The 14,982-nt window shown below is 39.4% G+C and overlaps 1 protein-coding gene and 1 non-coding gene across 2 annotated transcripts in view; one reads left to right on the top strand and one right to left on the bottom strand.

Annotated features, from left to right (window-relative positions):
* Window positions 1–2,728: 2,728 nt before the first annotated feature.
* Window positions 2,729–2,800, bottom strand: Trnaq-uug (transfer RNA glutamine (anticodon UUG)). Its single transcript has one exon. It is a non-coding gene; the product is annotated as a tRNA-Gln (tRNA).
* Window positions 2,801–4,366: 1,566 nt separating this feature from the next.
* Window positions 4,367–14,982, top strand: part of LOC134671511 (mitogen-activated protein kinase kinase kinase 11-like) — a 164,975-nt gene continuing 154,359 nt past the window's right edge. Inside the window, exon 1 of the mRNA XM_063529377.1 lies at window positions 4,367–5,403. Within this exon, the coding sequence (XP_063385447.1) occupies window positions 4,716–5,403 (688 nt within the window). The 5' untranslated portion in view covers window positions 4,367–4,715. The remainder of the gene's footprint in view (window positions 5,404–14,982) is intronic.

Raw genomic sequence — 14,982 nt, 5'->3', positions numbered from 1 at the left:
TACTCACCTTATGGATGTGTCCAATGACCTCCGTGTGGTTCATCTCGTCCAGCCGCGTCTCGTTCACGTCCATGATTTCGTCGGCGATTGCCTATTATCCAGCTAAATGGGGTAATTTACCCTGTTTCGGGTAAATCTACCCTGTTTCGGGTACTTACCTCATGGATGTGTCCGATGACCTCCGTGTGGTTCATCTCGTCCAGCCGCGTCTCGTTCACGTCCATGATTTCAACAATGTTGATGAATGCGGCTAAAATTACCCTTATTCGGGTAAACTTACCCTGATTCGGGTAAAATTACCCTATTTCGGGCAAATTTACCCTGTTTCGGGTACTTACCTCATGGATGTGCCCGATGACCTCCGTGTGGTTCATCTCGTCCAGCCGCGTCTCGTTCACGTCCATGATCTCGTCGGCGAGCTCGAGATTGTCCATGTTGCCGGCGGACGGGGAGCCTGACACACAAATATGGTATGAGTACGAATAGTACGATATATGTGACGTTCCACGGTAAAAGATACCTCATGGCGGCTGGCGCTTACGTCGCATAGCGCCGCAATAATATTGGAGCGACGTTAATAATAGCGTAAGCGCCAACCGCCATACGGTACCTTTACCCGTGGGACGTCACATATAACATATAATTTAAGTTCTTATATGAATATGTCTAAATTAATGACAAGGAGGCGAGGCAACAGCGAGGAAATGCGGCCAGCATACTTGATACCATGCCTCAAGGGTCCATTCTAGATTTAAGCTAGTTACTAATTTCGTTTAGTAGGTACCACTGCATATATCTTGTATGTTAAATAAATGACTATAAATTTGAGGCAACTTCGAAGGTGGGGAAATGAAAATGGAAAATACATATATGTAAAATACTAAACAAGAAGCACTTTCTACTGTAGCAACAGTAAGAAAACTATAATATCTTGGAATACTTTAAGGTGGATATCATCTCCTTCATATCTCCTTTACCTACCTCGCCTTACTTTATTTTTAATTTGGTTTGTTATTCTTTAAATCAGCTAGTATTTTATCTCTTGCCTGAGATACAGGATTATATTCCTAATTCAGGTGCACGTAACAATGTACGTAAAATGTAAAAGTTCCCGAATAATGTAACATTAGCAATAAGGTTTTTTCAATAAAATTATTCTTATTCTAATAATTCTTCGTTAAAATAGAAAGGGACAGTCAAGAAATGACAACGACAAATGATATTTCGACTGACAGCAATAACAAACAATTTTTTTTATTTCAAAATTAGAGGTTTTGTCTTTAAAATAAAGGTACTTAAGGTCGATCAAACAACTTTGTCAGTATGGATATACATAATATCTAACTAGATGTGATCTAGATAATTTAACATTCATGTTATCATGTTCTATTGCCATTATTACGTAGGTAGTAAATGATTTAGACATGAAATTTTGGGGATATTAATAATTAATTTTATCTTACAATTCTATATAAAACAATACTCTACTACGAAACAAAACTGTTTAGAAAGGAGACGACCGGTATCCATACAAACGTAGTCCTCTTTTTCCTCTCCTCTCTGGATATTAATATTATGATATGAAAAATATTTTAACACGGTTTGTTGTATATTAACCTAGCTATATAAGTAAGCTAAGCCTCTTTTTTCTTTTTATTAATTACATAAAAGATAGAAGGTTTTTAAAATTTGTATGGTGTTATATGTTTTTCGCTCGTAATTATTATAATGCTTAGCAAACATCTGTAAGAATATTTTCCATGATTGCAATATCCAGGGAGGATAAATGGGGACTACGTCTATCGTCTTAACGTATAGGGAAACTACTGTTATTCGACCGGCTAAAACAACTTACCATACAACTTGACTTTGTTATCTTTGGTCTGAGCCACAATAATAACATATCCCTCCAGGTCCACCGATTTCGATTTGACTGTTGTCATTTTGTCTATTGCGTTTATTTGGGTAGTCGGAGCATTAAACGAATTCATCTTGAGGTTATTTTTTTAACTTAATACTAAACTAGTTTTATAAAGAACTTTCACGCGGCGCCAGCCTAGGCCAACGCTTCCTCCAGCACCATTTTAAACAGAATTTACGTTTAGAAAATGAACTTATCCCACACATTTTGCTAGAACACATATCTCACTTATCCAGGCGAGAATACTTCAGCCATGTCACATTATCGTCCGCTCCCTACAGCACACGGCACTCAAAACACATGATATCCTATCACTCTATGCAAGCCATCGGTGTCTAATTATTGATATTTAAGCGTATTGACGAGATTTTTGGTCGAAGATACTTGAGATCACTGGTCATGCTGGTTTTCTAGTTGGTGTTTCGGTTTTTTGGGTTTTTCAAACGCGCGCGGTGTTAACATTTTGGTTTTTGAGTTGCGAACGCTCCAGCGGGGACCGTTTTGTGCTATTTCGGTTTATTAAACTAACGTTAAAGGCCTAAAAGCGTGTTTTTGAGGTTGAGACGACGGTCCCACGTCCGCGGACTGGGCGCTCGGCACGAATGGATACGTCCATCCCATTTTCGCACGATCAATAATGCTCCCTTCCCAGCATCCCTTAACTCCCACAGATACGCCGCCATTCACTATTCCATGTGCTCCCGGTAACATTTCTAAGATGAAGTGAAACAATATTTTTTAATGCTGAAATTGCGATTATCGTAGCTACAAAAAATAATAAAACAAATCAAAAAAAAGTTGTTACCAAGGTCCCACCGAGATTTGAACTCGGATCGCTGGATTCAAAGTCCAGAGTGCTAACCATTACACCATGGGACCTCATGCTGAAGGGGTCGAAATAACGCAATACATTAAACAAAGATAATGTATGAAATAATTTGAAATTTTTGAGTTGTGTTTTAACTTTTTTATCACAGCATAGAATTTTAAAAAATACTACATTTCGTATATGTATGAAAAACATAATATATCCACATACACACACATACATTGTTCATTCACTTATTTGAAGAAATAAGTTCCAAATACGTAGCCTAGATGGAGTTACAATGACCATGAAGTTTGTTGTTTTTGTATTATTACCTAAGCTTTTAGCGCCATCTATGAATTTCACTTTGCACTGTACTAAAATGTTGCCAGGCTATAAAAAAAAAACAAAATGTGGGTAAATTTTACATTCATAATAAACATTAACTTTTTGTTTTAAGGCCCCGTTCTTCTCTCACTCTCACTGAGCGTAAGCATGAGCGAGATGGCTGAGGTGCGTGCCCAGGATCACGAATATCATGTTTATTTAAATATTTATGTAATTTAATTTATAGACAAAGTAATCGATAAGTTCCATCAAAAATAACATTGCGCTTTTTGGCATTTTAGAAGCATTTTGTTGGTATTAGCTTTTGTGAAAAATTTGTTACAAGTTTTCAGGTGCGTTTTAGACCTATATTTACGTTATTTTTTCTATCGAGAGAATGACTAGCATATTGTGATCTAAAAAAGACGCTACGATTTCTCAAAAACACTGGTGGCTGAACCTACTGCACCTTAAATTCGTCATTTTTATATAAAACTAATCGTAGGACACAATATATTGGCTTTATACTGATGTTTGTTTTATGTTGGATATATTATGTAATACATGTGATAAATGAGATGTTATACATTCTCTTTTAAGTGTTTTTTTTTTAAAGTATATCCCGTACACAGAAGCCTACACTGAGGGCCTACCGCGAAACACGTTCGACGTGTTGCCTCTCTGTTGCACCTGTAAATTCGTACGTAAGTGTGACAGGGAGGCAACACGTCGAACGTGGTTAGCGGTAGGCCCTCTAGTCAATGTTGTCCTGAACATTTCAGAGGCGTACAAGAGGTCAAAACCTAAACGTAGAAGCTTTGCCAATTTAATGTAAAGGATTCGGCACATCAGTCTGTTATGGATTTAATTGATTTTGAAGGAAACTGTAGTATGTACTGTATTAAGGAATTAATTGATTTTGAAAGATAGCTGTAAGATTTATGAAATACATAGAGAAATAAAAATTAAATAACTTTTTTTTTGATCGCCTTACACACTGATGGAACGACAATCTCAAAAAATTTGGTTAAGATATTTTATGTTTGGCCAGATTCTAAAATTACTTTGGCAAAGTTTGATTTTAAGGTGTTTGTAAACTTGAACAAGCAACACTGCTTTGTCACAATAACCTAACTCCCTATAAATTTAAAAAATAGTTTATTAACACTCGCAATTTAGGATATTAAATGTTATAGTCGTTCTAAAATAATTGACTGTCGATTTAAAAACATTGATTTTTCAATTACATAAAATGTGCATTTTTTTCGCCTAGTGTGGAAAATGTAAATCTTGTTATAGCAACACTGAAGATAAAACGTCAGTTTGTCACTGACTTCGCTGTGGTAAGGTTGTCATTTCGTCTATCTGATAACGTGATAGATGAATGGAAAATAATTAACACCGTAGCAGCGAAGTTTAAGTGTTCAGTGACTCCGAATATATTCGCCGCGTGTGTTAAAAACAAGTGTAAACCTCAATACCATCGTCGTTTGGACCGCCATGATCAATGTGGGAAACAAAGATGGCGGAATAATACCGTGATCATAACCAAACGCGTCGTTGTTTTGTGGCGTCGTGCGTTATGTGCCGGGGTGGGCGCGAGCCGCAGCCGTGTCGGGGCGCGTGAGCGCGGGCGCGGGCGATGGGCGCGCCGGGCTGATGCCGCCGGCGGGCCGCGCGGCTATGGCGGCCGAGGAAGCACGTCCGTCGCTGTCTCTGTTCACCGCCGTCTTCGAGTACCAGGCGCAGGGCGGGGACGAGCTGACCCTCCGCCGCGGCGAGATCGTCGAGGTCCTGTCCAAAGACCCCAACATCTCGGGCGACGACGGGTGGTGGACGGGAAAGATCGGAGACCGAATAGGCATCTTCCCAGCTCAGTATGTGACCGAGGAGGATCCTTTGGCAGTGACATCGGTTATAGGCGATGTGGATCCGCCGCAAGTGTCGTTCTCGGAGCTGAAACTGGAAGAAGTGATAGGGGTGGGGGGTTTCGGGAAGGTATATCGAGGCTATTGGAACGATGAGGTTGTGGCGGTCAAAGCGGCGCGGCAGGACGCCAACGAGGACATTGAGGTTATTAAAGAAAGTGTGCTGCAAGAGGCGAAGCTGTTCTGGATGTTGCAGCACGAGAATATAGTGTCGTTGAAGGGTGTGTGTTTGGAGGAGCCCAACTTGTGTTTAGTGATGGAGTACGCGCGCGGGGGCTCGCTGAACCGAGTGTTGTCCGGCAGGAAGATCCGGCCGGGCATCCTCGTGGACTGGGCCATTCAGGTGGCCCGCGGGATGGCGTATCTGCATGTGGATGCACCTATATCACTTATACATCGGGATCTCAAAAGCTCTAACGGTAAGTGGATTTATTATTTAAGAGTTTGAAACTATTTAGCTGGTTTAAATAACTGGCTAGTTGACCCTAAAGCCTATCTGGATAGTGATTATGATTAAAAACATTAGTGTATGTTTTTCTTCTTCTTGGTTCATTTGCAATGAAAGAGACTATGTACTCATATTGTATGTTTTAGGACCCAATGTTTGTTTACAACTTTCATCTCATTAATAAAAGACAGTAGCCTATGCCAATAAACAGAGGTGCTATATATAATACATTGTGTGCATATACCATTAATTCTTATTGGAAAAGGAAAACAACATATAAATGTTATTCTGTAGGTAAAAGATAATTTTTTTGCTATAAATTATCCTTGAAAAGACATCCAAATACCTACAGAACAACCAAGATTGATGATTCCTGTTATCCCTCATTAGGGACATAGGGCTCGCAGAAGAATCCTCCATTTGTCACAATCTTGAGCGGCTACTTCCAGCCGAATCCAGTTGAGCCAGCCTCTTTCTCAACTGATCGCCTCCATGTAGTACAAGGCCTCCCCGACCATCTACTGCCGGCCAAAGGCTAACGGAGACCCTTCATGGCCAGATGGCTGTCCGGCCTATGGAGTACTTGTCCGATCCAACGCCGTTTCCTTTCAATGATTTCCCGTCCTATGGATTTCTGTTCACTCGTTTGCCATAGTCTGACATTTGAACCCTGATTGGAAGGCAAAAACAATTATCTATCAAGGCTCAGGAAGTCCCCGCATTCCTCAGATAACACCGGTGATAAGGAACTTATCAATGATGTAAATATGTCAAAACATTTGACCTTATCTTGCCAATTGGCAAATTGAATGTGAAGTGACATGTGAATTTATTATATTATTGTTGGCCTTTTATTTGTAAATTTTTTTGTTTTTTTTTTGGTTTGTTTTGCTCTCAGACTTTAAAATAGTATTTTTTTACTGACGTCTGTGATCCCCTGGTTGGTCTTGCCAAAGAGAATTTGAAATAGAGGAATAATATCAAATTTGTTAAATGTTAAAAAGTATTGCCATATACTCGAGAATAGAAAATGATATCTATCTAATCTCTCGGAAATGGCTCTAACAATTTCGATGAAATTTGCTATATGGGGGTTTTCGGGGGCGAGACATCGATCTAGCTAGGTCTTATCTCAGGGAAAACGCGCATTTTTGAGTTTTTGTATGTTTACCGAGCAAAGCTCGGTCACCCAGATATTTTAATATTAAAGTGACTTGACTGCTTACATAAATACTCAATACAATAATTTATGGCCATGTTGTCTCTACAAATAAGATTAATCTTTTCTAAAGCTGTTTATTATACTATACCGCAGAATGAGCTCATAATTATAAACACTCACCTTTCCTGTTTCCTCAGTGAGGCAAATAATCATTAATTAATCAATAAAGATTACCTTGACCATTATATGCCATTACTAACATGAGAAATAACAATAATATCCATATTTGGTAAACATAAAAATTAATTTGCCGACCTTCAATCATCAAATTAATCAAAGCTAAGTATAATTGGGGTCAAACATCTGTCCATTGGCAGGATTTTTATGGTCGTTATGCAATACTGTGGCATATTGTTCAACCCACATCAGCTTTTGTTAGTAGACACCAGAGACTGGTAAATTGTAGACAGTTAAGCTCCGCTTAAAGTCATGCTCATGGTACATAGATATGTATAGTGCTTCTATCCAGGCATAGTCAAGTTAATGTCAGTTTACTCCACCAGCAAGCTTTACTTAGTATTTACTCTACTATATCTTCAGATATTCTCTTTAAGGCCGGTGCACACCGGCTTGGGTGTGCGTGACGTGCACGTGCGCGTGCGCTAAAATATTTCAGCCGCACGCGCACACGTCACGCAGGCGGTGTGCCGTCTCTCATAAGAATATGTATACTACAACGTCGCACGTGCGCGTCACGCGTACGCAGCCGGTGTGCACTGGCCTTTAGAGCTCATCCGGGAAGTGTCTACTCTAGGCAATGTTTCGAAAACAATATAGTCTTTTAGTTTTTTTTTTATATATCTGAGAAACTGTATATGCAACTGAGATGCAATTTGTATGATGCCACCTTCATCAATTATGAGATACGCACCTTGTACGAAGAATACTACTTAATGGCGCAGCGACCCAAAATGAGCTTTGGCCTCCGACACGAGTAAACGGCAGTTGTCTCGATCCAGCGCAATCTCCCGAAAGTTATAGGCTTGAAGATCGCGCAAGTGTACGAAGAATGCTAGTCTTTATTTTAACTGGTCTTTTGCGAACACCCACATCATTGAACCTAATTCTTGTTGTCAAATTATACTTTGAAAGTGTTAATTTGATGGTTACATACAAGGATAAAATGGCCTAGTCTCAAACAATCATGTGTTTTTTACAAGCTTCATTATGTGTTTTATTATTAAAAAATCTCAGGGCAATAAAACGGTTATTGACATATTAGTGTAGTTTTCTTTAACAATGCGAAGGTATACATTATCATAAATATGCTAGGCAAATGAATAACTTTTCTATCTTGTATGTGCTAAAAATATTCTTGGAATAATTCGCTTTCCACGCAATACATTGAAAGTTCTCATAAACAACACTACTATTCCTACTTAAAATAGTAGAAAATGTGTCGTAACATAGGTAATAGGTAAGTAAAGTAGGTACAGAAAAAAAAATGTTCAAGAGATCAGGAACTCGAAATTATACATAAAAGCAGATTATACTTATAAGGTCCCATTTGGTACAGTTCTTACAATTGATCAAAAAATTAATTGTCAAATTATTATAGCTGGTCCGATGGATATGATCTCGCATAAAAGTAATAATATATTAATATTATTTACTGACGCTGAGAAAATAATTCAACCTTTGAATCGTTTTTAATAAATGCATCGATTAAGCAAACATTCACATGCACAATAAAATCCTTGACACCATTATTACAATAAACACCACCCAGCGCGTCAAACAAAAAGTAGGTAAAAGTACAATAACAATCAAATAAATATTGACTTCCATATTTGTACCGGCCCTTTTGTCATTTCCTTGTTTAAATAGTTCACTATTAACTGTAGCTTTATTCGGCTGTACAATAAGACCTAAACACCATAACTAGTTGAACAAGTTAGTGCTTTAGTCAATTAGTGCTCTATCTAGGCTACCTATTGTGATTTCTAAATGGGCCGCATCTTGTGCAACTATTTCTGCATAAATGCAGTTAAATTATAAATGCATCAACGTTTGTAATGTTACACGATATCATGCAGCTGATTGAGCAAAAAACTTACAAATTTGTTTTGTTGTATACTTACTAACCTATTTTCTCAAGGCTTGGCTTGGTAAAACAAGTAGGCAGCCCTACTTTTAGGGTTCCGTACCCAAAGGGTAAAACGGGACCCTAGTCCGTCCGTCCGTCCGTCCGTCCGTCCGTCTGTCACCAGGCTGTATCTCTCAAACCGTGATAGCTAGACCGTTGAAATTTTCACAGATGATGTATTTCTGTTGCCGCTATAACAGCAAATAGTAAAAACAGAATAAAATAAAGATTTAAATGGGGCTCCCATACAACAAACGTGATTTTTGACCAAAGTTATGCAACGTCGGGAGTGGTCAGTACTTGAATGGGTGACCGTTTTTTTTTGCATTATGGTACGGAACCCTTCGTGCGCGAGTCCGACTCGCACTTGCCCGGTTTTTAGATATACTCTGCCTGTTATACATTGCGTTTAAAACCTCAGGTAAAATTATGCACATATAATAATTGTACAGTCAGCTGAAATAATATGTTACACAACGAATGTTAAAAATATCTGACACGATCTTATTTATAGAGCCATAAAAGCGTGTCACATATTTTTGCGGCCTTCGAAGAGTAACATATTATTGCAGGTGACTGTACAGTCACCGTCGAAACTTTTTTTACAGTACATATGGTCCTATTTTTCCGCACTAGTGCGTAAAATAGCACTTTTCGTGCGATGTCAAAAGTTTAAAGGGCCATATGTACTGTAAAACGTTGTACGATACACGTGCGAATAGGTAATTCGCAACTCGTGTCGATTTAAAACACTTCCTTCGGTCGTGTTTTAATTTATCGCCACTCGTTTCGAATTTCCACTTTTTCGCACTTGTATCGTAAATAACTATTTTAAGGTACTAAAGTGCAAAAGTGTGTACATAATATATCTGATATCTGTACGTGTACAGCCCGCAGCAAGTGATCAGCTACGCATGTGTAATTTGTATGAACATGCGTGTGTGCATGTCTGTGTGTAAATAACCTAACAACAAACACACTCTTTGTTTGTTAACTTTATTCCTATTAATTAAGTTTTTTTGGCATCTACTTTAAAATATATACAGCGTGTTATAAACGACGCGTCTTGTTTAGAGCTTACATTTTAGGTTCACCTGGATAATGAAGTGTTCAATTGTAAAATAAATCGGCAGAAATCAAGTTCTATCGTCTTTCCTTTCCCGGTAATGAAATCACCATAATGCAAGTACATATCCCTAATCTCCACTATTTCATTACACCATGCCTAATAACAATAACATTACATAACAAAGATACATATTTAAACACCACATTATTCCTCCCTCGTAAACGGGGTGAAAACCCCTTTTCGCGATCCAATCATGTAAAAGCTTCCGACTCTGGATGTTATTCCAGTAGCTTCCCGAGTCGAGGTGAACCTAAAGCCAAACTCATAGAGAAACAAGAGAGGACATCTCTAAAAAAGCCGGGCAAATGCGAGTCGGCCTCGCGCACGAAGGGTTCCGTACCATAAAGCAAAAAAAAAAACGGAAAAAAATGCAAAAAGAAAACGGTCACCCATCCAAGTACTGACCACGCCCGACGTTGCTTAACTTTGGTCAAAAATCACGTTTGTTGTATGGGAGCCCCATTTAAATCTTTATTTTATTCTGTTTTTAGTATTTGTTTTTATAGCGGCAACAGAAATACATCATCTGTGAAAATTTCAACTGTCTAGCTATCACGGTTCGTGAGATACAGCCTGGTGACAGACGGACGGACGGACAGCGAAGTCTTAGTAATAGGGTCCCGTTTTACCCTTTGGGTACGGAACCCTAAAAATGATTCCGCACCTCAATGAAGTGTCGGCACTTTATTGTGTTTAGTACAGTACAGTAACGGGTACTAGTTACTAGTGTCCGACCGAAGGTTCGGTTTCGGTTTCGGCCAGTTTCGGCCAAAAAATCACGTTTCGGCTGTAGTTTCGGTTTAGGCCAAAAAACGGCCGAACCTTTCGGCCGGGCCGAAACTTACGAAATGGTACTTCGGAATAAGACCAAAAGTTGGGGAATACGTTACGAAATGGTACTTCGGAATAAGACCAAAAGTTGGGGAATAAGTAGGACAACAATATTAATACCTACATATTATACTGATTCATGTATAGGTACAGAAATTAATTGGTTTATTATAAAACACAATTCCACTAATGAGGGCGCCACTGGACCGTCGACGCAGTCTTAAGAGGCTGTCAATACCTATAACGCGCACACTGTCTAATTGTATCGGAACGAATGAGTGATTTTACCTCAATTTACTATTGGTTTGTGTTCCACATGTCCTCTACGTCAGCTTAGTCTTTGGCCTCGCTGCGCCATGCTCGGCCTGCGGTCTCGCTTTTTAGGGTTCCGTAGCCAAAGGGTAAAACGGGACCCTATTACTAAGACTTCGCTGTCCGTCCGTCCGTCCGTCCGTCCGTCCGTCCGTCCGTCCGTCTGTCACCAGGCTGTATCTCACGAACCGTGATAGCTAGACAGTTGAAATTTTCACAGATGATGTATTTCTGTTGCCGCTATAACCACAAATACTAAAAACAGAATAAAATAAAGATTTAAATGGGGCTCCCATACAACAAACGTGATTTTTGACCAAAGTTAAGCAACGTCGGGAGTGGTCAGTACTTGGATGGGTGACCGTTTTTTTTTTGTTTTTTTTTGCATTATGGTACGGAACCCTTCGTGCGCGAGTCCGACTCGCACTTGCCCGGTTTTTAATACAATGGACATTGGTTGGATTCTGTGCTAACTACTTATCCTGAAGCCTGAAGCACGGCTTTGACTTCGCATGAAATTTCGCCTCACTGGGGTACTTCGGACTTTTAGGCCCAGGTGAAGATTGGTACCCGGCCTTGCGATATTGTCAACAAAACATTTCGCGCTCGCGTTTTTAGTTGGTTTTTTGGATGACCCTGTATCTACATGTTAACTTGACTGGTGAAAGAATAGAGTTAGACCAAGAAAATTCTGCAATGATTTTGATAGCATACGCAGTGCAACTAGTGCAAATTTTATTTATACGTCATAGTTTCATAGATGTTTTGACGTTTAAAATAACACTTGCACTGCGTGTGTTATCAAAATCGTTGCAGATTTATCTTGGTCTAGCTCTAGTAATTTTCTTAAAAAAACTGCTTAAGTAACATCCATTTCAAGGATATTGGGTGTTGACAGCCCCATAATATGTGTAAAAAAGTGGTTTTATGACATTTTTTCAACGATTTTAACAAGTCTACAAAAGTTTCGGTTTCGGCCGAAACTAGAGCCAAAGCCGAACATTCGGTTTCGGTTTCGGCAAAAAAACATGTTTCGGTCGGACACTACTAGTTACAACCCGGCCTTGTATTGTAGAGCGTTTAATAACTGGAGTGGCCATTAAGAGCTTACCCCTCTGCCGTAAACCTCGCACAAATATGCAAACTTTTGTATGGACTGACATGGCTATTTGTACGTTACGTACAAATCCTGTAGAGATAGCAATACAATTGACGTCCCCTCCCCCGCAAAATATGGCAGACTGTTTCGTAAAGAAAATGACAGCGATGCCATATCCAGTTACTAAATGGCTCTAAGAACTCAGCCGCATCAGAAGACGTCGTCCGCGTACGTCGTGACGCCATGTCGCTGTTTCGAACCCGACAGTAGAACGGCAGCGTCGTATGCAGTTGGTTGATCTGCGGTCAGGAGACGTGTCCGACACGTCGTGTCGTCTGCCGCTCGCTAACTCGTCGCTACGAATGGGTGTTTCATAGAAATACATAGAAAAGTCGTGTCGCCGCGACAAGTCGTCTGCGGTCGTGTTCCAAATTATATCTTAAACTATAAACAGAACACTCGCCTCTACTATGTGAGCGAGTGGAACACCCGACTCGTCTTGCCAATTTCCACGTCGGCTAAGTAAAATGAAAGTGTCTCGGGACCCTTTCGCCTGAGGGCGCTAATTTTTCACCAGAAATGTGCGTTGATTGTCTTGGGTAAACATTCGTAGGTGTGTCTTTAAACGCGAATAGGCTATGAACACATCGATGCATAAAAATACGCTAAGAAGATTTTTAACTAAATGACGAATTCAACTTGCGTCATATTCCATGTGGTTAGTCCGTGTAATTGGTTCATATTAGTTCAATGAAATACGTCTTCTTTAATGTACTGATTAGACGTGTGCGCCGCGCCGGCGCGCCGCCGCCGCCGGGCTTTTTGACCACGCCGCCGCCGCCGATAAATGATCGGCGTGAAATCGGCGTGACCTTGAGTGTTGTTAATTAGCTATTCTATGTTGGTTTTTGAATTACAATATAGATTTTTTTGTATTATTTATGTTACAGTTGTCAAATATACATCAATCATTATTTAAATGAACCTGAATAGCCAGTTGCAGAAACTATTAGACACACCAATTAAAGTAACTGAGTAACCCTAAGTAGTCGTCAACTGTTAACGAACGAAAGAAGACTGCTGCTAGTGCTGCTTATACCTTGGACAGCTAGAAGAACAAACTTTTCCATTCTGTAAGAGCTCTATATCGCCACTCATCTATTCCAAACATGCCATGGGTGAGCCCTTAGCTTCTTCGGATATATTATCCAACGCATGATGTGGAGAAACACATTAATTTAAGCCGAATGAATGGCAAACGTGCTCGAGATGGAACATGTGTGAGATGGTCGAACGTTATGAAGAGGTCGGCTTGCTGCAGTCTGCACCGTGCAGTCCATACGGCTTATGACTGCAAGAAATGGAGACAAATTAGATGTGGTCGCGAGCCTCGGCAATGAGAAAACGAGAAAGAAGATACGTCTCAGTGAGCCTGGTGCTTGTACGACAAGAAAACTATTAAAAAGAAGCCACAGCAGTGTACTATGTCTAGCAAATGTCAAGGATATATGAAGTTCTGTTTTGTTAAAGTAAAAAGTACGTCATTTTAATAGGATAAGCCATGGAAAGCTTGAGAAAACGGAGAGTTACAGATTGGATCGAAGGTCATTGGGAACAGAAAACCTCTTAATGAAAGCCAGTTACTAGGGAAACCAAGTTATTATACCTATCCTATATTCATTAACAAACCTTATTTTACTCACAGCATATTCAAACTATACGTAGTTCATTGACCAGCAACCTGCATTGATCAAATTTTCAAGAAATACAACAAATTAATGATTTTTCTTAAGAAACTTGAAAGTCAAGGTCACGCTGATTTCACGCCGAAAACACGCCGCCGCCGCCGATTTTTTGGCAAACGCCGCCGCCGATCATTTTTTAATTGGCGCACACGTCTAGTACTGATGTAGATTCACAGAATAAGTTGTAATAGTACTATCGTACAGAAAGGACACTTCCTACAAAACCGAAGTTTGACAGCGATTCAGGTTCGAATCATGATATCCCTTTCTGACTTATGGCACTATCCCGTTACGACTATTTAGGGTTGTCAAAATTTAAGTAAGTATCTTATCTGTGGTCGTGCACGCAAAGGGACGTCAAGTTGTGTCAACCCTAATAATTGCTCGAAGCAATGCTGAGCCGAACGGAGCCGAGCTTGCCCGAAGTCGGAAGTGTCTCCCCACTGACATAATGCAATGCGAGTGGATTTTCTAAATGGGTCTAGATCCTGTGCTGATTCGCGTAAATTATACCGTCAGATTTTCTATAAGTAGGTAATGTTTTGTGTATGACAAGTTGCTTTACAGATTTCTGAGAAAATATAGCTGAGCTGTATTTCAGTGGTATTCTACAGTTGAGTGGTCGCATCGAAAGGATTTATCGGTAAGCCGGAGCCAATTTATATTTTCATCTAATACCATTAAGATGAGACCCTTAATTGTCTCAAAATAAACAAGTTCATAAGAATCGAGTTCATTTATATCATATTATATATGATGATGATGATGTTGTAAATAATGAATCAATGTTATAGAACATTATTACACAAATTGTCTAAGATGTTGGCCACATCAAGTTCAATAAGGCTTGTGACTGTGTTGTGGGTAACTTGATATATATACCGTGTATTGTTTATATAGAAAACACCTATACCTCGTTTTTTTTAGCATTAGAAATTAGGTAAACAATCTTGATGTGTCTTTTAATTGACAAACACATTTTAAAAATAAGTTACGGCAAATATGTAACATTTATGAATCTAATACGATCATTTATATTCTTTTGCTTTCATAAGTAATAGTTTTTGATTTTTAAAAAGCGTTTTTCAATTAAAAGACATGCCAAGATCGCTTACCTTCTTGCAAG

This window comes from Cydia fagiglandana, chromosome 15 (assembly GCF_963556715.1).
Source record: "Cydia fagiglandana chromosome 15, ilCydFagi1.1, whole genome shotgun sequence".
NCBI classification, from domain to species: domain Eukaryota; kingdom Metazoa; phylum Arthropoda; class Insecta; order Lepidoptera; family Tortricidae; genus Cydia; species Cydia fagiglandana.
This window is presented reverse-complemented; position numbering and strand designations above follow the sequence as displayed.